The sequence below is a fragment of the Emys orbicularis genome, chromosome 14 (genome assembly GCF_028017835.1).
Source record: "Emys orbicularis isolate rEmyOrb1 chromosome 14, rEmyOrb1.hap1, whole genome shotgun sequence".
NCBI lineage: Eukaryota > Metazoa > Chordata > Testudines > Emydidae > Emys > Emys orbicularis.
The window spans coordinates 26,192,830-26,219,384 of record NC_088696.1 but is presented as its reverse complement, the minus strand read 5'-3'; the positions used below and the strand labels follow the sequence as shown (position 1 = coordinate 26,219,384).

General features: G+C 38.3%; 1 protein-coding gene across 2 annotated transcripts in view; it reads right to left on the bottom strand.

Moving 5' to 3' along the window:
• Positions 1-7,445: 7,445 nt before the first annotated feature.
• The window catches only part of LONP2 (lon peptidase 2, peroxisomal), an 83,039-nt gene continuing 63,929 nt past the window's right edge, over positions 7,446-26,555 (bottom strand). For both annotated transcript variants that reach the window (XM_065416470.1, XM_065416471.1), the window contains 4 exons: positions 25,272-25,414; positions 14,492-14,699; positions 11,443-11,633; positions 7,446-8,406 (listed from right to left, as the gene is read on the bottom strand). In XM_065416470.1, the coding sequence (XP_065272542.1) occupies positions 8,185-8,406; positions 11,443-11,633; positions 14,492-14,699; positions 25,272-25,414 (764 nt within the window). In that variant the 3' untranslated portion in view covers positions 7,446-8,184. The remainder of the gene's footprint in view (positions 8,407-11,442; positions 11,634-14,491; positions 14,700-25,271; positions 25,415-26,555) is intronic.

The following is a 26,555-nucleotide window of genomic DNA, read 5'->3' as shown; positions in this document are numbered from 1 at the left end:
CGTATACAGCACCGAGATGGTTAATGTAAAAAAGAAATAATGTAAAAGAGAACTATTAAATTTCAAACTACTTTAAAAGTATCTCTTTGCAAAACTTGCTGTTGGGAGAAGTAGGATGAATATTAGCTACTTTTTGTATAACATTAAAATATAATTTATTTACTATATATTGTCTAACTTTCTTGTCAGAAACTGATCTATGTTAAGACAACTCATTGAATTATTTTTGGTGCAGTGATTACACATTTTAGCCTGATGGGGTAAGTAGTCATACAGGTAAGGAATGTGAACCAGTATAGACTTTTATAGACAGGCCAGTGCAGAAATAGTTCATTTTATATAGTTACAGAAGTAAACTTCAGAAACTTTTTTTTTAAAAATTGTGATGTTGCACTGTTCAAGAGGATAAAAACTTAAAGAAATGCCAGTATATTTCTTAATCGACTGTTACACTTTGATCTTTAGTTGAATACTTGTTGTGTCAATTTTCTAAATGCAGCCTATTTAATCTTACCTACATTTACCCTGATTTTGTTTTTGCTATACCATGAGATGTTTGGCTACAGCAGTTACAACCTAGTGGCTGGTAGGTTTGGAATTAAGACTTTTTTTATTTAAATTTGTTTCTCATTATTGAAACTTACATTTCAATTCTAATTCTTTCAGAGGCTGTTGATAAATAGTGTGGACTACTTTTACATCCAGACTTTGGTTTGAGTAGTAGATTAACTCCTATTAAAATACATAGATTTGAGGCTTGCCTAAAATGAATTAGTAGGATGTTTTTATTTTCTGTGTTTTAAGAAACGGTCGCTTCCTTAGATATTAAAAGTTCTATGTGATGATATGGCTGGAACTGAGGAGATGATCATTGTATGTTTGGTTGATTCTAATACGTTCTCAGATCTTGTAACAATCTCTAAAAGCTTCTGTTTAAATTTAGTGGAAGTCTCTTTACTTGGTGAGTCAGAACTATGATTTTTAAATATAAATGTCATTTATTTTTAAAGTTGCCCAAACACAACATTCAATAACCAGCTACCACATTTTACCAATCTGGAAACTGCAGTACTCCTCTGATCATAGTAGTTCAGGAGAGGCAGCAGCAGTGAATGCTTCCACATACCACCTAGCCAGGCTCCCTTAGCCAGGTGTTGAAAGTAAAAAGGAGAACAGCTACATTTTACACTCCTGCTTAGTTGTTGGTTGCTCTAAACTACACCCACTTTGACTCCTTTACACACAAGATACTGTAATTACAGAAATGTCAACCTTGCTTTGAGACTTTTAGGGATATTTATTTAAAAAAACAGGAATCAGAGCATTTGCTTGGACTAAAGGTGCAAAGCCAAATACACATGGGGTGGGGTGCAGAGTAGCACCATGAATGCTTGTAATGCATGCTACAGGAGCTGGGACCTCTCTTTCCTGCTAGCCATTTATGGCCAAGGATCATTGCAACCCCTACCCCTGGGAGAAATGACGACAGGAAATTTGCCCTCCTATGCTTTCTACAGCTGAGTTACCTTGGCTGGAGCTGGTCCCTGTCCTGGTCATGTTCCCCTGTGGACTGTGTAGTGGGGGTCTGATAGGAGGCAAGCTGTGCTGATTGTCAGTGGGGTTTGGGAAGCTGGATTCACTGCTCAAGCCACTGACTGCATGTTGTGCTCCAACTGCCCCAGGTTAGACCCTACTGGCATACTCTAGGTACTGGGAGCATGTTAATGTAGTCCAGCAGGTTCCACTCAGGGTGGTTAGAGCACAACACACAGCCTGTGGCTTGGATGGTGAATCCAGCAGTGCCCCAACCAATTCAAAGTCACCCCAGCATGCCTCTTATCAGAGCTCGCTGTGCAGCCTATGTATGAGAACACCCTCTCACCTGTGGCACTATGTGCTGTGTTCATCAGACCTGAGTAGTGGTGAATGGTACATATGCTCCAGCTTGCAAAATTCATACCTTTAACCCTAATTTCTTCATTACAGGTTGGGGGGGGGAGGAAGGATTACAAAAAAATAGGGTTGGCATCTCTGGTGCAAGTCTGAATGAGTCTTAGATTCACCTCAGAATTTCAGGCAAGGGTGTAGTTTTACTTTGGGAGGGAATCTAACATTTAAATACATATACTAGACAAATTTCAATGTCCTACATGCAATTGTGTTTTGGGTTTAGTTAACAGAACTTTAGAAATGCTAACACAATAGTTTGAAAACAGGGCCAAGCTTCAGAGAATAATGTATACAATAGAATACACCACTGTCCACCAAAAAGCATAACATGATGGGAAACGAAAGAGAGGTTCATCTGCATTTTTCTGGCACAATAATTTAACTTCCTTGCACTAAAGATAGGGTTGCTTTAGAAGAGTATGTCAGCATAAGTGTAGTACTTTCATAAAATGATTGCTGCTGCTTGTACTTTTAATAGGTAAACAGGACATGGAGTCTTAAAGGCTTAATATTAACTTGCATCTACAATGATTTACGCTTTGGGACAGTTCAGCATTGAGTACAATTTAAGATAGACTTGAAAGGTGAGCGTGCAGTAGTCCCCACAGACAGTTGCTCATATCAATGGGCAGTTTTAAAAGATTTTACATTAACTGTAAACACAATGTTGCTTTCAGACTTTGTCCCCCCTGACATTTAATGTCATTCAGATTGAGAATGGTTAAAATATGGTCATGAAAGACCATTTGTTTTTTACTGTTATGCAGTAAGACATTAATGACCTATATTAAATATGTTGTACCAGATTGAAAAATAGTGGTATTTAAAATGCCTAGGAATGTTATATTAGCAGTGACTATTTACATTAGAAAAGTTTACTCAATTATCTTTATTTAAAATAATGGAATGAAGATTCTTTATATTTAATATACTTAGAGAGAAAACTGTCAAACAATTCTATCCTTAATCCAAATACCTGTTTTTATGTGTTGTACTACCATTAATAAAAACAACCTCTAGGTGCATAGGCTTTGGGAAGGCAAATGTGAACATTAACATTCAATGTTTCTCAGTTCTGACATTCCTTGCATGTATTTGGTTATTTAAGATGTTAAAAGTTATTGTTTGCACTATGCACAGTGATAAGTCTGTTATACAGAGTTGCCCATAACATTCCTATAACTGAAACTACTATAATTCAAAGTATGTTATCCAGATTAATTCATAATACAGAACTGTATTATGAATTAAACTTTTCAGAGCTATTCTGAATAAAATTAATTGCTTCACACTGTGATGGGCCACCTACTTAGGAAAAATATTAGTTTGTGGGCAGAGGGAAGAACAGCAACTGCATTTTTGCAATTTTCCAAGCCTGGTTTATCTCTTAGTCTACATGTGTAGTCAAAGTAGAAGGTTCTCAAAATGGCACCAGATAGCTGACACACCACACTACTAATAGCCAGCATTTGAGTATCAATTACAACTTACATTCATCAAATACCACCTCTGTGCAATGAAGTTGTGACTTTGGAAGGCCTTTACTGTTTGTGTCAAGAATAGGAGTTACGTGATAGTAAGAAAGCATGAACAGCTGAATGCAATAAATAAAATACAAGTGTCCTTAATGCAGAAAAGTGTACAAGCGAAGGTGGTGGTATGCATAACCTCAATTTATTCACCTATTTAGATATTAAAAACTATGATTAGTGTTTGTTTAAAAATTTTTGCTATTAAAGGACTTACCGTATATACTTGATCATAAGCTGGTTCATTTATAAGCCAACCCCCCCGCTGGATAAGTAAAAATGGAAAATATCTATGACCTGTTCATAAACCACCTGTATAATTCAGGGGTCAGCAAACTTTGGCTCCCGGGCCATCAGGATAAGCCACTGGCGGGCTGAGATGGTTTGTTTACCTCGAGCGTCTGCAGGCATGGAGGTAAACCTAAGTAAGGCCAGGATAGCAACTGGTGGGGAAATTTGGGGGGGGGGAAGAAGCTGGGGGTTAGGGGTGTAACCTGTGACCACCCCCACCTTATCTGGGGAGGGCCAGACTGGGGGGCAAGCAGCATGGCCAGCAGCGGAGAGACTTGGCCCCACCTCTTCTCTGCTGGCTCTCCTTGCTCCCTCTGTTGGGGGGGAGGGGCTGTGTCCCACCTCTCCCTCGCTATACCCATTCATAAGCCGACCCCCTTCTCTGGTGCTTCCCTTTTTTACTTAAAAAAAAAAAAAAAAAAATCAGCTTATGAACGAGTATATACAGTATATCTTTAAAGAAAGGGGGGGGGGGGGAGTGCAACTGGTTTTCAACCACCCGTAGCTTTCTAGGTCCCAGTCCCCCTCTGCTTATTTCTGAAAAATGCAGTATGTACTTCTACCAAGTTCAATGAAAATGAATGCACTTGCAGTTTAGCATAAACTATGCAAATGTAATTTGTGTACAGAATTTCTGCTGGGCTCTTCTAAATGTAGTTTTACAAATTGAGTGCATCTGTGAAACAAAAGTACAGTTTGCAGGGGGTTGGATCCCTAGGAAAATTGAGTCCTCACTAGGCTCTATAGTGGACAACACCTCAGTGACCTTGTTGCTATGGAAGCTGATGGAACTCTATAGTCCTTTATTAGAATAAACACTTTCTATATAAATCAACCAGTCACACAAAATATATCCATCCCATGCAGAATTTATGTACCCACCTTCTAATGGAAAAAAACATGCTTGTTTAAATAGAAAGCTCCTACAGTGGCTTCTGAGTTCCTGCTGCTCCTCTCAGTACCAGGTAAGGGCTACTGCCTTGTCCCTCCATGTCAAAAAGGAGCAGCTGAGAGTAGGAAGCTTTCAGGTTCCTGCTTGTCCTGTGTAGAGTAGAAGGCTACAAGCGGCAGGACTACTTAGCACTAAAAATGGTAAAGGTGGCAGTTTGTTGGTTCTGTTTAATGGTGTCCATTATTGATGTAGTGATGTCCGCTATTACATGTTTATAATACTTAGCACTTCACATACCTCAACTCTCACTGGAAGAATCTTCTAGCAATTTTTGGCACTTTTCTGCTTTGCAGAGCATTCCAGTGCACTTCTGAGGGCTCCCACATACCCAGGAAATAACTGGAATGATGGACATTCCTGTTCTGGAAGTTTACAGGTAAGAAGAAACTCTCATATTTGTCTTGATGCAATAAACATCTTTAGCCTTGTTTTTTAAGGCTGTATTCCAAAGCTTGTATTGGGGGCCCTTGATATGACCAGGGAAGATAAAGCCTTCTGAAGAAAGGGATTTCATACACCTCTACCCCGATATAATGCGAGCCAATATAATACGAATTCAGATATAACACGGTAAAGCAGTGCTCTGGGGGGGCGGGCTGCACACGCTGGCGAATCAAAGCAAGTTCGATATAATGTGGTTTTACCTATAACGGTAAGATTTTTTGGCTCCTGAGGACAGCATTATATTGGGGTAGAGATGTACCTTCTTTTAATATAATTAATGGATCAGTTGTAAGAATGCCACTGAACAACTCCTATGACCCCCAGAAGGCTTAATAGATCTCCTTATACACTGCATATACAGAAACCAGTTGAAGCAAAATATTTTATAGTGTATGCTTCATTGTGATTTCCCATTATGGTATAGTTACCACCATCCCTTCACAAATTTTTCTATAGCAGACCCCCATTTGTCTTGAAGCCCGCCCACACCTTATTAGTTTTATGAGCAGTGGTGGTATATTTCAAAACTAGTCATTCATTAGTAGAATGAGCTTGCAAGAAGTGGTCAAACCTTTATTAATCTAATACCAAACTGAAAAATTTTAGTTACAAAAATCAGCATTACTACAAGATTTTAATCTTTCTTCATGAACTAACAAGGAAAATAACATTCAGAGACAGAATATAATCATCTTCCCCATAATTTAAAACGTGTAGACTGAAGTTGGTAGCTTAAATTTACAGCCATCATATAAGAGGGTGGAAAAATACATGCGGTTAAGAGACTAATAGGATTCTTTACGAAGGGTAGAGTGGCAAAGGAAACTAGAATTTGACAATTAAGGGTATGCTTTTTCTATACTCTTGTTCTGAAGTGTTTATACTACAACTATTTGAATTTTGTAGCTTTAAAACACCAAATCAAAATGTTCCCTTTTTTTCATTTGAGCATCCAGCTTTTCCACAAGTGAGACTTAAGGAGTCTTTCTTTGTATAAGCCTGACTTTTGCCTCTCCCTTCTACATTTCCCCCCTCCCCCATGCAAAAAACCTACCTTTTTAAAACCTCATCTGATTTGTCAAATTTCTCATGACTGCTGCTCTGCCAGAAGAGCATGGGTTTAGAGATTCCAGGAGAGAATGAAGTCAAATACTAAACTGTTGGGAGGAAAAAAATTAAGAATCATCTTTGCATATTTTAAGAATCCTCTTCCAAAACTTCACATTAATTAAGAGGCCATAATTTCCAGTGGGGACTCACCCTACTCTCCATTAGCAGGTGCACAATTTTGAAGGTGTGAATAGGTATTAGTGCAGGGGTGGGCAAACTTTTTGGCCCGAGGGCCACATTGGGGTATGGAAATTGTATGGCGGACCATCAATGCTCATGAAATTGGGGGTAAGGGTGGGGCCAGAAATGAGTTCAGGGTGCAGGAGGGGGATCAGGGCTAGGGCAGATGTGTGAGGGCTCTGGCGGGCGGGTGCAGGGTTTAGGAGAGTGCTCTGCTGCACTGGGTGGCTTTAATAACTTAATCCTTATTTTGTTCTTAAAGGTAACTCTCAAACATTTATTATACCTTATGACATTCCTGTGAGAGATGATAATCATAACTCTATTTTTCAGATGGGAAAATAGGTTCAGATGTTTAATCTGCTCAACTGTCCCGCCATGCAGTGGCAAAGCCAGGCTTAGAACCTTATGTGTAATGTGCTAGACGACACTTCTCATGCAGATATCATTTAACCATTAAAATGGGGATAAGACATGCTTCACAGAAGTGATTACTCAATATTTGTATGTCTTTTCCAATATGCTATATACTCTCCCACAAGTCTTCACTTTTCCTGACCCGATTTGGTCGCCTATCTTTTTTTCCTGTTGTGAAGGAGTAGTTTTGGTGGCATTCACTGGGTGAATATTTGTGCATTTGACTAACTCTGGTTCATGAAATCTTGTATTTTATTCCACATCTATGAGCACTGCCCCCAAACAAACTCCATTTCCTTTATCACAGATATGTGTATTAAATATTTGTGCTGATTAAGGTGAGATGGGTCTTAAGTCAAATTTTAACCACTGTTCCCCCATACCTAATGTGAGGGACCTGAAATTTTACCTATTGGAAAGTTTTAGGGTGAGGTCCACAAATGCATCTTATCACATATTTCCTAGCTTTTTGCATGTTAACAGTTTGGCCTAGAAACTCTAAATATCATCTGGGTGTGTTAAAAAAAAAAATACACCACTGACCATTAAGATTAGGTGCTTAAAAAGTCCTTGAGCCAAAAACGAACAAAATAGGGAATATAGGACACTGGCAATGGTATTTGAGAACAATGAAGGTGGTTACGGTGACTCATGCTTTACATTTCTTTTAAATGTAACAACTCTGAAATTCTAATATTTTAACAAATGCATTTTTGCAAGGTTTTTAGACAAAACATTAATGCACTTCAACTTTTTTTTTGCTGGGGAAGTAAGCAATATTCACTGATAGCTCATCTGAAAAATTAAGTGCATTTATTTTAATTACATGAAGTTTTATATAACACATCCATTGCCTAATCACTAGAGCTATCATTAAACCCGTCTGTATAGAGTAGTAACAAAACTAGAGCATCAGAGACATTAGGATCTAGAGGAAAAGTGTTTAACTGGGTTAGGTGCTTTTTTGAAAAATATATCCCTAATCTTCACATTCTTGGTCTCTGCTTGGGTGTGCAAGCAGGTATGTGTACTCTCCTCCATTAATGCCTGACATGCTGCTGATAGAACTGGCATATGTAAAACTTGTTTGGTAAAGTTGCAGGTGCACTTTTCTATTATTAATAGTCAAGTAGAACTGGGGTTGAGGCCCCACTGAAAGTAAGGCCTTAACTTTTAATGGGTGACACAGCACATCACAGTGAGGCCTCAGTAGTTGCCCTCATGTTTTGTATCACCGTAGATCACATTTTTACCATCTGACAGTTGAATGAGTGTTTAATGTTGATGTACAGGATACCTCACCCAATCCGCTTAAAGTTTACTATTCAAGCGCTCAAGTCCAGTCTTGATTGAAAATCCCCCATCGAAAGCTGCATTCAGAACTTCATCCAGGCAGCTTGCTGTAACAAAATTCAAGTCCTGCCGCACATTCACTGCAATCTCTTCAAGGTCTTTTTCATTTCTTTGAGGAATGATAATTCTCTTCAGTCCAGCTCTATGGGCTGCTAGGACTTTGTCCTTAATTCCCCCAACCTATTAAAACCACACAATTTAAAAAGAAAAGTTATTTAGTTATGATGCTTTCAGCAAAGCAGTCACAAGAGGCATTTTGAATTAAATATTAAGTGAAGAAGACAGGATTCCAGATGTACATCCATAATTCATCATACTGAGAGCTTAAACCGCATGGACATATTTTTAATGGAATGTTTTTCTCCTAAATCACTTTTTAGGAGAAGGTAAATTTGAAAGTGTTGGCAATCATTTTAGCTCATACGGGTAAGGCAAACGCATTTATTAGTCTTAAACTGCTAGAATGGGAAATGTAACATGATTATTGTAAAAGATTTCAGCTGCATAGCTGCAAGAATCTCCAACATGAGATCTCTTACTTATATCCTTGCACCCATCAACATAGGAAAAACACTTCTAAAAAGGCATCTGTCGCCCTTATGATTCCCATTTTAAGGTAACACAAGGCTGGACTCTGCCCTGCTGGACCCTCCAGTCTCTGGCTGTTCTTTTCTATACATGGTAAAGCACTGTGTATCTTAGTAGCATTAACAATGGAAAGAAAGGCCACTGTTTGTTTCAGGTGTATCTGCCTCCCTGTACAGCTTACTTAGGGCTTGTCTACATGACAAGTTAGTGTGCGCCATGTAGACAAACCTTTATTTTAAAAATTATCCTTGTACAAAAGCAACCAAAAAAAAAAAAAAAACCTGCCAAAACACGCTTATGCAGACAGCTATGCTTTTCAAGCAGTTGAAAATACATACGGTAGCATATCCAAAATACAGCCAAGCATCCACTATCGCTATAACTGTGAATCTCTACACTTAGGGACAAACTATGTAGCCTCTATGTTTAATGCAGTTCATGTGCATGTAATCTTAGGAATTTGTATATACAGTTAATGTATGCAATTGTCAGTCTTTCCTTCCATAACTGCAAACATAAGGACTTGACAAATAACTTTTCTGAAATGCTCAAAATTTGTTAGTTGAAGTTGTTACTGGAATTAAGAAGCCAGATCCTCAGCTTCTGTAAATTGCTGTGGTTCTGTTGATGTCAATGAGTTACTTTAACTAACTTATAGCAGTTAAGGATGAGGCATTAAAGAGCATTCCTTGGATACAAATCAATGGGTTTTAACAGGCCGTTCTTTGCTTAGGAAAAAGTATTCCAGATGGGAAAGTGAACACAAAGAATGGACATAGATTGGCAATCTTATAAATCCTAAACTAATGCAAGTCCTTGAGAAGGAGACGGGAGAGAGCTTCCTTTTGCTATGATGAAGCAGAGTTAGGAGAGTGTAAAATTAGTATTCTGTATTTTTAATACCAAAATTGAAAACCAAACAAACCTGCTTTTCACACAATAAAAACAGGGTCCCGTCTTGCTAACTCTCACTATCTGCCATAAGGCATCCTACTATGTGAAGTCCTTTTGAATTCAATTGGTATGCTCATGTGAGTGTCAGCAGGATTCTGGACCCTCAAGCATCAGTTTTCAGAAAGGACAGAGTAATTTCTCAAAAACTGTTAATAGGGGCATGTGTTTGCAGTCTGCACTTAAGAATGACCTGGCCAAAAAAACAGTTATGCTGTGCCTGATATCTCATGTTATTTAAGGTGCAGCAGCCCTACTCAATTTGGTAATCTGAATTAAGCCTACTATGATGACATACCTGAATTACTGCAACACCCTCTTCTCGAGTGCAAGCCTTAACAAATGCAGTCATATCCACTCAGAATGGTGCTATAAAGATCATTCTCCTAGCCTGTCACATGTCCAACAAACATAAGTGGCTTGTCTTCACTTTCAAAGCCCTTCACATGTCCCCACCATATTACCTCTTCTGAGATGTCAACTCCTAGTTCTGATCAGCCCATGATGCCAGCCTCCATTGCCTACTTGTTTTGTGCCTTTTTTGATACTGCCCCTCATGCTTGGAGGTGCTCTCCCTAAATAGCCACAACTATACTCCACTCATTCAGATCCCTCTAGCTCTCTGATGCCTACAAAACATAACCATGATTAGGCTGCTTGTGTGCTGAGACTACAACCTCTCATGCTGACCAATATTGCCTCATTATTTCCTTGAATTCCCATTGGTCTGTCCGTATCCACCTGTTTTTTGTCTTATGGTTAGATTGTAAGATCTTTGGAGCAGCAAATATCTTTTTTGTTCTGTTTGTACAGTGGGGACTAGAGCTCCAAAGTGCTATGATAATACAAAAAAAAACCCCAAACCCCATAATGGATGTTTTTGCACTGCCCTCCTAATGGCATGGTTTAAGGTCATTTTTAAATTGTGGAAAATACCGTTCTCACGTTGAGCGGTACAGATCTATAACTAAATTACAGCCAACTTACCTTCATTCTTTACACATAGTTGCTATAATTATGTTCATAAAGAGCTTAGGGCTTGACTAAAGCCAGATTTTATCTACACTGTACTCAACACGATGGGGGAAGAAAAACATTTGTGGTTTAGGTTGAACTTCTGCCCATAGCACATCTGTGATGCCTACATATGCTAATTGTACAAATCAAATGTATGCTATTATCACCGGAGTCTAATCCTCTCTCCATGGACTACAATGATAAAAATACCCTGTCAGTACCAATCATTTGATTTTTTTTTTCAGGAACTAATGCTTTTTCATTTGCAACACACATGTAGGAAATGTAAATGGATATTATGAATTTTAGGAATTAGTAGAAAAGGAAATTTGTACTTGTAAAAATAATAAATTGAAGTTATCTGTTCCACTGAAAATATCACCCATATACTAACAACTTTTGCATGCAAATTGCATAAAATCAAGTAACTTTCATAGTGTACATCTGGATGTGAATTAGGACTTTTCTATGCATCTGTGTTAATTATACTGAAAGACAATGCGGGGCTGTCCAGGAATGAACTGTAGCAAGATTACAAGGTTTACACCTGGGTAAGTAGCTCTGAAGAAAATTACTAATTCATCTTACAGAGGGGGCATTAAGAGGAAAAAACCCACAGTGCTATCTTAACATAGGTTAACTTTTCCAAATGAGACTTACTGGAAGAACAAGACCTCTTAGTGTAATTTCTCCAGTCATTGCTACATCTGAACGCACCAGCCGCCCACTGAAAAGTGAGGCAAGACAGGTTACTATGGTAACTCCAGCAGATGGTCCATCTTTTGTGACGGCTCCAGCTGGGAAGTGCAGATGGATGTCGGTGTTGTCAAGGAGATCAAAACTTCCAGAAGCTTAAAGAAAAGAGAATGGTTTTGAATGTGGAAAATTCAAACCTGTGTTGTTCCTGGTCTTTGTTCTAAAAAGGCCACTGGAGAACTAGAATTCTTAGCAAATGCATTATTTGAAAACAGTACACTTAAAAATGGAAAAAAAAAAAAAATCCAATGAACACACTACACTGCACCACAAAAATCTAAACTTTTCTAGGCCAAAGGTAGCTTGCTATCGATATTAAACAGGCTAAAAATCTATGATTTCAAAACAAAACAAAACTGGATATTTTAAGGCCTAAACTTAGTACAATCTCTTAAAACATTTAAGTAGAAATAAATATGCTGAATCCATGAGCCTTCATCAAACATTTTGAGGTTAAAGGCTGATTTTCTATATAAAGAATTAATCGGGTAAAATATCTGACTCTGGGCAACACACTCATGTATTTCATCAGGATCATCCACTGAGCCTATGTGGATGGTCTCAACCTTCTATTTTATAGCTTCTCCCTACCTGAGCTCTGATTGGCTTAGTTCACAATATAAAAGAAAGTCACTAGCAAAGCACCTGAAACCAGAGTTTGTTGAAGTGCAAAACCAGCTTTTGACAGCAATAGCTTCTTCTGCAGGCACAAAAAGAATATCTTCTTCATTTACTCAAAGTTGAGAAATGAATTGGAAGTTGAAAAAGTAGGAAAATCACTTCTTTTTCATGTCCAATCAATAAAAACAAGGGAGGGCATGATATCTGCTAGTTTTACAAGTTTGAAGGACAGCCTAAATAACTTAGAAGACTGTTTCATTTTCAAGAGACATAGGCAAGTAGGAACTCCAGCTCCAGTCACTTTCATTTAGGCATATTTGAAAATGTTCCCAGTCTGCCCTGAAATAATCAGTTTAATTAACTGACTAAAGTAATCCCTCTGTTTAATAATAAATCATTTAGCTGTAGATGTGGACCACCTTTTGAGAAGAAGAAATTTGTGTGTCCAAAACATTTCAGGTTGTTTTGTTTAATAAAAATAAATTATGTCCTGTTCTATGTTTAATTAAATTCCAGTTACCATTCTAATTCAGCACAACACAAACCAGGAGCAAAAAGTTAATTATCTAGTACATAAGCAATATATCATTCACCATTTTCTAATACACTAAAATTGTACAATTAATAAGAATCTGAAAATATTAAGCTATAAAAGTGCTTAAATAAATGTATATAGTTATAGCATATCCTCTTAGCTAGCAAAAAAATGTACCAAATCTAGTGTAAAGGCTCTACTTAGCTGTAAATCAACATGTTTGAATGGTTATAACAACTAATGAGCAAAAGTACCTTGTTTTAGAAAATAACTGAAGAACAAATGGAAAAATTTATTAAAATCAATTATTTAAATTGAGACGTTTCACTTGGTAATTTAAATTGCCTTCATATAAGTCAATCCACCCTGATACTAAATTCCTAGACAAAAAATATAATCAAGAATGAATTAATATTGTAAACAGTTGTACTTACTTACAAAAATTTTAAAATATTTAGAAGTCAGGAAATTCAGAGTGTTGGTTAAAACTCAAATATTTAAAAGTCAGGAAATGAGAACATGGAATCAGTAAAGGTCTAATAATTTCTGGAAATAGTTATAGGTTCAAAATAAACCTTAACTGTAATCTGTACCCCAACAACCAGCTTTCAACTATGGACCAAAGACTTCACAGCTCCAGAGAAAATGACTTGTGTACCTGTAAACTAACCTCACCCTTAATGAAGATCTGAATGAAGTCTACATCTTCCTCTTGCCCTTCTGATATGGGACACAGAACACATCTCTTTTAATCACATAGAACTCTGCTTCTATTTACCACTCTACCTGATACACCCTCTAAAGATTATAGGTTGTAGCCAAGCCAGAAATCGTCCATTTGGTCCTTGGATGCTCTGCTGAAACTACCAACAGGAGGTCTGAGAGTCCTGTTTATTGTGTTGGTTTTTACTATTTGGCTACTCAGCTCCCCAGAACAACAGATCACCAATCCATGCTGCAGTCTTCTAGAACTTTTGATTTTCTTGATCTTCTTCATACTAGATTTAAAACTTATTTTCAAACTGAAGTCTTTTTTCAGGCTATTGATGGATAAAAGATGCTTGTGCTTCACAGTTTAATAGTTCTAGTACAACCCAAACAGATAAAAGCCAGTGAAAAAGTCTATGCCTACAAGGCTTATTAAACAAAGTTTTTTTAAAAACCTACTTTTTATAGAAATAGTTTATTTATTTTATAGAACAAAAAGTGTTATTTCTGAAAAATAAACACTGCCCGGAGACATTTAACACTCAAACATCATAGCACTGGGTTGCTAACAGAGAACCAGAAAGCAAGCAAGTAGTTTAATGATGAAAAGCAAATTTGAAATTTAAAATAGATAGAATTTTAAACATCTACAGTTGCCTTAAATAAGTAAGGCCACTTAATAACAAAATAGAACACTGGGCTGAATCCTCAGCTGTAGCCAGAACTGGCTAGCCATCAGCAGGCACAGAAGGAACCACAAATAACCAATTTGTGGCTGGTTTTTTTTGGGCTGGTCTCATTAGAGGAGCCTATTTCTCCTTTAAGGTAAATATAATTGTTCTAATGTGTCTTAGATAATCAATTAAATAAGACAACTTTTCATGTAAATCAGCAACCTATTTGTTATTGTAGTTCATTATTGAAAAATATAATGGTACATTTTGGGTCATCACAGAAACATCATAAGCCTTGCATAGGAATTAAAACAATTGCTTATATGCATCTCTTTGGTGAGAGGTTACAACAGGTATTCATCTCTATGTGGCATTAGGCTCACACCAACATTCTTGTTTTGTGTTTTTCACATACCATTAGTTAGCTGGTATTTCTTTGCATTGCTACGCAGCCAGCTAATTGCAAGATGTGCTGACTCCTTCATGACATCCCCCAGCTGTCCAGTTAGAGTAAGCTGACCTTCTCCATCCATTTGGCTGGCTTCTACAAACATGATCTCACCTCCTAAAGGAGTCCAAGCCAAGCCTATGGCTACTCCTGGCTGATTCAAACGTTCAGATACCTAAGAGAAAACAACTCAGAGTAGAACACAATTTTTAAGAAAGAACAACTCAGCAAAGCTTTGAAAATATTTTTGAAACTCTTAACATTCACAGCTTAAAAGTTAAAACTCTTAGAATAAACTAATTTGCTAGGGCAGGGATTTTACTGATGCCTTCAAAGCAACTACTAAGTTTTAGACAGAAAGGCTAAAGGCAAGTCTCCAACCTCATATTTAATTCCACCCTGCAATAATTCTCCCCGAGTGTGAAAATAAGTTACAGCATTAGGGCACGTCAATGGATGCGCTAGCTCTCATCTATGGCATGCAGCTGGGCAAACAGGTGCTGCTCCAGAGTCCACTTAAATCAATGGGAGTTTTTCCTTTGACTTTAATGGACTTTGGATCAGGCCCATTCTGCAAATACTTGGTGCAATTTTTAAACGAGTTCACTTTGACTATGTTCACCCCTCTAGTGTCTGCTTTTTATGACTCTTCTACCATGAGAGCCTTACCTACATGAACAGTTGCCCCAAAGTTTTTTCAAACAATGTTTTCAATAGAAACATTTGCAATTTATGCTGCATTGTATTGGGAACAGGAACTATATCATGAGATGCCTACCAAACATCACTCACTGCAAACCTTTGTAAAGCATTTCAAACAAATAATACATTGGAGAAAACTGCAATCTGCTAGAGGACAATGTGTGAACAGAGAAGATGCAAAATTAATTGACTCAATTATTCATCACAAATGGTTTGCCCAGTTCTACTAATGAACAAGGCCTTTTCCCATGTGCCTACTTCTGAACAACATGATTTTGATCAATTTGAGATGAGCATAAGGAAGGGTGTGTTGTACTCCTGTTTATTTTATTGATCAAGGCTCCTCCTACTAAATGGACATCCAAACACAATTAACAATGCAATATTCAGGCAGTAATCCATCCCATCACCAAGTATAATAAAAACTGAGAATGCAAAGGTTTCTTAATGTTTGGCTTTCATAAGTTCCCTTTCCTGTCTAACAAGTACAAACAACTTCCTTTCTGCAGTTAAAATGAGTGAACAACTGTTCACTCTACAGCTGGTGCCAGTGATTACTGGCCAAAAGGATGTGCATGAAAAAAATGCAGATAGACACTGCTGCAATCGATGCAGTGGGTGTCGATTTAGTGGGTCTAGTGAAGCCCCGCTAAATTGACAGCAGAGTGCTCGCTTGTCGACTCCGGTACTCCAGCTCTCTGAGAAGAGGAAGATAAGTCAACTGGAGAGCGTCTCCCATCAACGCAGCGCAGTGAAGACACAGGGGTAAGTCAACCTACACGACGTCGACTCCAGCTACGTTGTTCATGTAGCTGGAGTAGCATAACTTAGGTCAACTTATCCCGGTAGTGAAGACGAGCCCAAAGGCAGCTGATTCTCACACTGTCTCTCAGAGGGACTGTTCTGCTTGCAAGCCTAGCCATCTTAGTCATGTGCAGGCACACACTTATCACATGTGTAAGAATTAAAGTTAGTGTAAGGCAACAAAATGCATTTGAAGCTATTATCCCCTCAGAAAAGGGAACTTAAACTCCACACACTCCTTTTCAGTACTTTGACATTTTCGATTTTGTGTTCTATGCTTTGTCTGTGCTGCAAGGCGCTTAGTACCGTACCACGCTACACTTGACCCATAGCCAAGTGTGATTTTCTTAATATTTACTTTATTTTTCAGTTTGATGACTCAGATGTGAAAGCTGTATCTGTGCTGCCTGAGACTGGCTCCTGAATTATATCCTGCTTGCTACAGATTGCTGCTCCTTCGTTGGAGGGGAAGGGGCAGGATGCAATGTCAGAGGGCACAGTGCCTTTGGACTCAGGCAAGACATTACGCTGTTTGCATTTATTCACAGGTCAAGTGATTAGTTAGAACTTTTTTTTTTTTTTTTTTTAAAGAACGTTGTTTGTACATAAGAGCCTTGATTTCCCTTATATGGCATTCTTAAAAGCAACTAGGATCATTTAATCTACTAAAAACTCTACAAGACCTGTAGCCTAATAGAAGCTACAATGACCAATCCCTGGAATTTACTTTAGCTACAGTATGCGTTTTTCTCATCACATATTATTAGAGTATTAAACAACAAACATCTGTTCACCCAGAGTAGTAAGGAAAGTCCAGTAATAAACAAAACCAAGGATTATTTGAGTTCTGTCTGGTTTGAAGTGCCTAACAATGTTTCAACATTTTATTGCTCTTGCTTTGGAGACCAGCTGCCTGATACTCATGCATTTGGGAACCTGTCAGGCCTTTATGCATCTCAGAGACTCCTGTATAATGAGCAAATCCACCCCATAGACTACTCATTGGCCTACAGAATGGTGCACTGGGCTGGGGGCCAGGACACTACGAGTCTCAATTGTTTTACTGAATCGTGTTAATATCTGTGTATTTCATAACCTTTATCCCTGATCAAGGCCTCATACTTGCCTGTTCTCTAAGGTCAGGGTATCATTTCCCAATTGCACAAATAAGGTAACAAGAGGTTATGTAAGGTTACTTAAGGAATATCCAGGAACAGAACCACGGTCTCTAATAGGACAGACTCCAAGTGTCAGACATTTTCCCCTACCATCCTTTGCACTAACTGGCAGAGGTCAAGAACTGCACAGGCCTTGAAAACTGAACTACCTCTGCTATCCTCTGGAGAATCCCCATACCCAGATTTGGGTTGAGACATGCTGGCAGGGCAGTGTGTGAGGGAAGCTTGTCTTGACAGCCTGGTGAATATCTTCAAGCCAACATCTTTCATCAGCACTAAATCCACACAATTTTTTAAACTGAAGTTTATGGTTATATGCAAAGTAGCTTAAATATTTTGCATAAGATGTCACATGGAACTGCACAAAACTTGGCAGCTAGCATAGAATCAAAGAAGTGTAGGACTGGAATGGACCTTCACAGGTTATCTAATCCATCCCCTACCCGAGGCAGGACCAAGTATATCTAGACCATCCCTGACAGTGCATGTCCAACCTGTTCTTTAAAACTTCCAATGATGGGGATTCCACAACCTCCTTTGCTAACACATTCCAGTACTTAACTATCCTTGTAGTTAGAAAGTTTTTCCTAGGTAGATAAAGACCTTGGCCACTTCTGAATCACTTCATTTCTAACAATGGAAGAGGAATTGAAATTAGAACAAAGGCCCCCATTATACTTCAAAACAACTGAAATTAACAATAGTCATTTTCAATAGTCATTGGGCCCATGAGTTTAATCAGGTTACAAGGGGTTGGGCCTTCTTTTGTCTGTTGGATGATGGAGGGAGATGAGGTCAAACTGCATAAACATTTTATTTAAAGTCATTTATCCCAGGTAGCGATAAGACCAACCTTTGTTATAAAGTAATTATAAACCACCATTGTTAAATCTGTTTTGGTTGCATGGATAGAGCCAAAAATAAACGGGACAAATATCTAAAGAGAAGCTGATCTCACTAAATCATGTTTTTAATATCAGCAGAGATAAGAAAAAGGAAGAAATTCTCAGAACGTGAACAGTTTCAGATGTGATAAAGGAAGATAAAAAGTGAAACTAGATAGCAAAAAAAGCATGTTGCTTTCCAGATGTATATTTCTTTGCTGTATTAATTTGTAGGAACAGGACCCATTTGGTCATGATGTGATGGCTTTGATCCTAAAAATCCACATGCAGTGCCCAAGGTTCTAGCATTGCAGCACAAATGTGACCAGATGCTAAGTATGGGCACAAGTAAAATTAAGCATAGTCAGTCCTCTGTATTAAGCAGCAGTCTTACCTCATCTCCCAGAGCACCTACTACCTTGCTCAAGTGCACTGGATTAAAAAATAGGGGAGTGTGGTGGGGAGATATGGGTCTAAGCATGATCATCGTACTGGCAGCTTCCTCTCTTAGGCCTTCTTCCTGCTCCTAAGTATAAGTAAGCTGGCTGTGGCAAAGTAGCTATGGCTTTAGTACAGGATCAAATTCCTCCAAGCATCCTGATCTGCACATCACTTTTCGTCTTACACTTATTATACACAGTACATAAATAGTACAGGATGAAGCTCCTACTTGACTATAGTGTCAAAGTGCAAGGCTTGAAAATGAGAAAACATTACATTTTTGTAACTATACGAATAGTTAAGAACTGGAGGCATTTAGATGGGTGAGGACTCTAGCTTCTAAGTATCTTTCCTTAAGTTTGCTTTAGGACGCATTTATAGGTTGAACAGTTTTTTAAAAAGGGTGAAGAACATACTTTAAAGTCTCCTTTAGTATAGCAAAGCAGTAATATTGTTGTGGCTGTATCAGACCAGTATGCAGTTCAGACTTATGACTTCTGACTGAATTTTAATTGCAGTTGGAGTCAGTCAAGTTTCAAAGGTTTAAATGATACTAAGCACCATGCCTTCCTTGGGTCAATAATCTTCATAGCTACACTCTGCTGTAATTATAGTCACTCATACATTTTCAGTTTCATCTGTATTTTGCCCAATGGTCTCTAATAAGGGATATATGTTTTAGCATACATTGAAAAGGTACACCACCTACTTGGCAGGAATTTAAATGTGCTAAAGATACATTGTATGTATTGAGCTGGTCACTGAACGGCCAATGTTTGAGTACAAGGTATTTCTATGAGTACTATTACTGGCACATATGCTCCACAGCCATCTTCCTCTCAGGACCCAAAGCTAGTCAACTGAAATTTATTCATTTTAAGGTACTCATGTACTATTAGTGTCATCATGTGCTGATAAATCCTAACATACTGTATTAACATAAGAATAGGTTTAAATCTCACCAGGTTCATGGTCTTTCTGGGGTGTATCTATATCTTTCAGAACTCTGTATGACGTATTAAAAACATATTTGCAAAATAGATAAGAATATGTTTTTCTTCATTTGTTAGACATAATGTAAGAAAGTTGCATATATACACATTAAATACATTATGTATACATGCAGTTCATGTATTTAACAATCTCTGTGAATTTTTTATATACTGAAATTAAATGTTTTCCCCAGTTATACAACTGTCATTGACTGTGGGACTGGAGCCAGTCTTCTTCAGATGTGGAATTAATTTGGAATACAAAGAAACTGACCCTATTCAAACTAAACTGTTTTATCTGTTCTTTTATATTATAAGTCTGATGTCTCTTTCACACTCAGAAGTCTCAATTTTCTAAAACAGTCCTTGGCCAAAAAAATTACTTTCATTCCTTGTTCTTTTTAACTTGTGTATGTTCAAAGTACGACTACAAACACAGATAAAAGGAAATTGGGGTTTTTTTTCATATGCCACAGAAAAAGCTTTCAAAACTCACCCTTTCTGTCCGCAAAGTATTTTCCCTTTAGATTAAAAACCCGTAATTCCTGCCAAGACACAGGATCAAATATAAACACACATCCTACTTTAAATAATTTTTCACAAAAAAATTGCCAGAGGGAATAAAAATAGACAAAACTTTATAAGTCATCCTACCCCTAGAAATTGCATATTACTAACAGAATGAGAACAGTTAAAAGGCCATACATGATACATTCCACTCTTCTCCCCCCATTCAAAAAAGGCCATGTTACTTTGAGTTAATGAAAAGTAATTATTTTGTATAGTTAATGTTCAGTGAGAAAGATGACACATTAAACTAGCTGATGCCAGTATATTTAAGACCACAGACTTCTGCCACACATCTCCAGTGTGTCTGATTTGGAAACTGAATAAGTCAGCATAGCTGACAAATGCCCATTAAGTCACTGATCAATTATGCCAAGATCAATAAGAAAGGTTACTTTAATTATTGGTTAACACTTTGCTATTATATTGTCTTTCTGGAGGCCCTCACCTCTGCACCTTTTCCTATTCCTTCCTGGTAGGCATTTCTGTGATTTACTCCCTCATTTACCATGGGACAGTCATAGAAGGAGTTTTCCTCTAACTGGGTGAGATTCCTTTCTCCTGCAAAAACCACCACAGCAACAAATGTGCAGGAAGTCAGACTAGATGATCATGATGGTCCTTTCTAACCTTAAAGTCTATGAGTCTATGATGCATTTGTTAGAAAAGGTCTCCTTTAAAAGTGCCCACATACAGGCAAAGACCATCGTTTATTTTATTTTTTTTATCTGCCATCAAATACATTAATTTTTAGATTTGTGGGACTCTATACTTCCATGGCACCAAGGCTTTCCACTTCCAAGCACAATTGATCTACCTGCTGCTGGGCTCAAGAGCATTCTATCACTCATGTTCACAGAAAAGACTGGTGAGTTTTTCATTTGGTATAGATAATGTTTCACTTGCTACTGTTTCACTGTTATGATTCTTCCAAAGCCCAATGACATGATTTGTTTCAAATCTGTAATTAGCCTACTTTGACACCTTAGGAAATGTAGGTTTTGTTCTTTAAGATAACCTGCAAAGATTATTGTGTGTTGTGAATTAACCGTACGATTATGAACAGAGGGCTATATCCACAAAGGGACTTAGACACTGCAGACCTAACCCTTACATGCCTCACCATCCAATGGAATCCATGACCCCAAGTTAAGCACTTAACTCCCTATACAACACATGGGGGGAGTCAGGTGCCTAAGAATGAGCTCCACAAAAGCCAGCCAGCTGAGCAGAGCTACAGGCCCTACACTAGCCAACAGGCAATGGTGCATCCTATGCCCTGAGCTCTGAGGAAGCTCTGCTCCAAAATACAGGCCTGTCGCTACTTGGGATTCTCAGATGTGAACCATCTCCTGGAGTTATGCACCAAAAAGCTTCTTTGGTTTTTTATTTTTTTTGCATGAAACACAAGGGAGAAGAGAAGGCAGCAGTCTCCATTACAACCTTTAGCCCAATGGTTAGGCAACTCATCTGTGTTAGGTGAGTGACCTAGTCACTGGGATAAGAGAGATTCTGGTGTGGGTTTCTCTCAATCTGTTGAAGCTGTTCCACTGTGTAAAAATAATTAAATAGCCATTGGGCGACAGAAAGAGAATGAATAAAGTCCAGCGGGTAGGGCAATCACCTAAGAGGTGGGAAACCCAAGTTCAAATGCCCTCTCTACATCAGATAGAGGGGGGAATTGAATCCAGGTCTCCCATATCTCAAGAGAGACCTTCTCCTCACCCTTCCCCTCATCCCCAAACATCTCTTGGGCTGTTTTGTGGGAGTTTAGGCAGCCTCTGAACATGCCTACCAATTCGAGCCCAGAGGTGAGAAGTGTGGCAATGCCATTGGAGGATCCTGCGGGGGCTTAGGCATGAGAGAAGTGCCTGGATGCCCAGACTGAAGCAGCTGTGCACCTGCTCACTGGCATAACCCTAGGCACCTAAGGGACTTTAATGGTCAAAATCAGGTGCCTGGAAACTTTAGGTGGCTACAGAGTTAAGCAGCAGCTGAACAAGGGTTTTGAGGATCTCAGTGGCACCTTGGGCACCTATGTCCAACACTAAGTCTTTCTGAAGATTTAGCCCTCTGTCCCTTTCTATTGGGAGAGCTCAGCATAAAATTATAGGGTTAATTTATTAAAAAGGTCTCAATCCAAGGTATTTACCCTTGGGGAAGGCAGATCAGTCCAATCACTTTAAGTGTTCAATTCCTCCTTGCTTGATACACTACAACTAAGTACTGACACGACAATCACCTTCATTGTGTCTTGATTTCAGCTAATTATATATGGCAGAATGCAGGTCAGAGGTGAAGCTCTCAAAAGATTGATATAAAGAGAAATGAGACTCTGTGCAGGCTGCAAAAAAGAAAAACAAATGGAACCGAGCCTTCTTTGGGATGAGGGCTACACTTTTCATTAGAAAGAGAATCACTTGGCCATTTGAGGAAGTTCATTAGAAAGAGAATGTGAGGAAATTCATTAGAAAAGAGTCACAGGATCATCTTTGGAATTAAACACACACAAAATTCACATGAACCAAAGTGTTTTGAAATATTCTGGAACCCATGTAATATTTATGTACCACAAGATACTTATATAACTACCAGCCAACACTATGTGTTTTCCTGGAAGCTGATTACCCTTAAGTTATGCCTACCAACAGTTAGTTATGGAAACAGTAACTGATGTATTGCTCAGGGATAAATTTACTAGTAATACATAGTACAAGTAATAGATGAGAGAGAGAAATTTCCAGGTGCTTAGAGGCTTTGCCTGGCTTCATCTCTATTCCTATATATGCCATTTGGTTTGGATCCCTGACTTCCAAGTATGTCAAAAATGTTTACATGCAAATAGTGGCACTTGCATATTTGTACATGTAGAATTAGGAACGAGGTTTAAAAATTTGACATGTAATATTTATCCCTGAAGAGCTTCAGAACAATTAAAATATTTGGGAAAATGTGACCAATTAGCAAAAACAGTACACAAAGAGGTGCACTCCTGTTCCCAGTTGAATAACCTCTTCTAGAACTGTTTCCAAACTGAGAGACCTGATGAAAGTCATAAATCAAAATGCTGGGATCTTTTGTTTTGTTTTGTCTGTAACCTGAATGAAGAATACAAAGAAATGCAACCGTTTTGAAAGGATTCAAGAACCACTCTTCTTCTTGACGGGAAACTGGTGTGTAGCTGTGTATGTATGTGAACTTTTGTTGGGATATGCAGAGAGAGTCCTTGTTGACACTGCCGTATTTAAAGCCATAATTTAGTTTTATCCCCAAATTTTTATGACTATGAAATCTCCACTAGCAACAGAGTAGACTTGTCCAATCCATGATCACCATTTGTATAGATCAGAGCTTTGCCTAGGCTTTGAATCCCTTGAATATTTAAATCCGTGGGTCACTGTAATAGCTTTCAACAAATCTGCAGTTAAAGCATTAAAAATTCAAGTAATACTCAGGTGATCCCTTCAGATCCTACCCTTAAGACCAAATTTTCAGTGGTCAAAGGAAATCTGTATAATTGAGAAGATGATATAAAATATTCTTTACTTGAAAGACCCTTCCTGTATTTCACTCATTTCTTGTTTCCAAAAGCAACAGGCTCCAAGGAAAGACAGCACAAGCAATTCCTGTAAAAGCTGTAGACAACAATACAAATAATTTGATGGCCACTTGCAATTAAACACAGTCATATCAACACTAGGCGAGAGATTTACAAGGCACGATATTAAATCAAACTCTCTCTCAAATTGTCATCTGCCCAAATTCTATTGTTGGGATTGGCATGGATGTTTCTGTGGGACTGAAATGTAAGGATGGAGACTGCTGAAAGGCAAATGATTTTGATTTGACAAGCAAGTTTCTGTACTTCCTACCTCCCAATGTGCAAGTGGAGAGGCCAAAATTGCTAATGTGAGCTTATCCCACCAAAGACAGATATAAATTTACATTATTGCCCAACATTTCACTTTGAGTCCTCCTCCCTTCCCCCAAATTCTCAGCTTTCCCTGCTACCATCAATCACTTTTTCCATCATCCTTTCTGACACAATCAATCCCATTGTTCCCTCCTCTTTACCAGTCTCCTCATTTCCCTTTCCCTCCATGCCCACCAATCTCTTCATCCCTGACAGGTTTACACTCTGCACCCCCTCAGCTCGATCCCAAACAATTAACTCATTTTCCTCCCCAGTCCATGCATCCCCAGCTGCCTTTTTCTCCTCCAAATCCCTTCAGTCTGGCCCTCCCATCGCAGTGAGAGGGAACTTCAGGGACAAGCTACTAGAAGCAAGCATTTCACATCCCATTAGTCTCCTGTTCACTTGTATTCCTTACTGGTTCATTGCTCCCTTCTCCAGAATTAAGGAAACAAACATGGCACTCTGCAGCAGCAACTGTTTTACTCTCCTGTGGTACAAGACGCTGATTTATGGAGTACTACAGCCACCATTTGCTGCTCAATAAGTTAACCTGGATCCAGGGTGAGGCAGAGAATAACTGTAGTGCAAGTAGCCAAAGGAGAATCTCAAGATAGGGAGTCTACCTTGAGGAATGGTAGCTGGGTAGTATAACAGAGAACAAAGTACCACATGCGGAAAGGAGGTAACAGGAGGACTGGAGGCATGCCCTTTGAGTGACAGGGCATGGGAGACTAAAGTTGGGATGGGGCTGTAGAGTCACAAAACAAAATTTTTGGTAGCAAGTGGTATAAAGTGAAGTGGCTGGTTTTATATACCTAAAAATGCTGACTGATTTTTATTAGGATTCGGGCTTAGCTGTTAGGGCCTCTGTTTAGGAGACAGGTTTCCTGGGTTCTGCTTTTGGCTTTTTGCCCAAGACAAATGTATAAACGCTCACAAAAACAACACATTATTAACTGCAGAGATCTTAGCTAACATGTAGTCATCTCATAGGACTATTACACACTACCAAACAGTATACTTGTTTATTTTTTTCACCTAAAGAAATTCAATCTTGTTGGATGCAGTCCAGATGAAAAGGTGCTTAGGGACAAGGGTCATGAAAGGAGGAGAAACAGTTATATCAAAAATACATTAAAAAAGAAGAAAACCCACATCCTAAACAAAATCAGTCACCAGCGATGGAACTACTAATCACTATGGACAAAAATATTTTAAGTGAAAAGTAAGAAGCTGCCAGACAAAGAAAAATGAAAGACTTACCTCCATTTCATACATAGGTGGCCCCAGGATATCTTTTAAGGCATGGAAATCAATTAATATTGGCATTTCAGGTGGCAGAGCCAGGTCGGGTGAGTCACTGATGGATTCTGTTTTTGCATCTTCTGCGACATGCTCTCTGCAGTCTAAGAAAAGAAAATCTCACTTAGGGTTTATAATAGTATTTCTTAACACACAGATAAAATTCTTTATTACCAAGAAGAAAACAAAGACTCAAAAGATCAGGATAATTAAAAGAAGTTTATAAACAACCTAAAACATTTAAGTCTTTCAAAAATATCCACTTATCAGACAAGAAAATATTCAAGACAAGATTATGTGCTCTCCAATTTTACTATTATGTTTAAACATCAGAATTATTTTAGTAGCTTAGAAGGGATAATGTTAACTCAGAGATGAGGATGGGAGAGATGGAGTAATGTTGACCTACGAATTATTTCTTAAAACTAGGTTGTTTAAAATAGTAAGCCATTTAGTTATTGCATCCACAGAACAAAATGAACAAAGTTTGCTTTGGGGTTTATATTCTCCCTCAGATACATGCATGCATGATATTTGTAAGGTCTGATCATAGCTAGTGTACCATTATGTGGCAATAAACATGCTTATAGTTATGTCTTTTGTTAGTATTTTGTAAATATAGTCAACATTGCATAGTATTGCACTCTTTTTGAAAGGGGCCAAGGACTTGAATATTTAATTGGCAACACTCAGAATAAGTTCTATAAAATGAAGCAACTGTGTGACGGGTTGGATCACAGAAACCCCCTTGGGAGCTGCCAACTGATGTGCCAAGACTACTTCTATTCCTGTTTTCCCTGCCAGCTCAGGACTCCAGCACCCTGTCTTGCTGAGCCAGACAATCCCGTCTGCTCCAACAAAGACCCAGGGTCTGAATTACTTGTTCCAAAGCTGCAGGTTTACCTGAAAACAGCTCACAGAAGTGTGCTTGTCTTTAGCACTCAGATGCCCAACTCCCAATGGGGTCTAAACCCAAATAAATCCGTTTTACCCTGTATAAAGCTTATGCAGGGTAAACTCAAATTGTTCACCCTCTATAACACTGATAGAGAGATATGCACAGTTGTTTGCTCCCCCAGGTATTAATACATACTCTGAGTTAATTAATAAGGAAAAAGTGATTTTATTAAATACAGAAAGTAGTATTTAAGTGGTTCCAAGTAGTAACAGACAGAACAAAGTAAGTCACCAAGCAAAATAAAACGCGCAAATCTATGTCTAATCAAACTAAATACAGATAATATC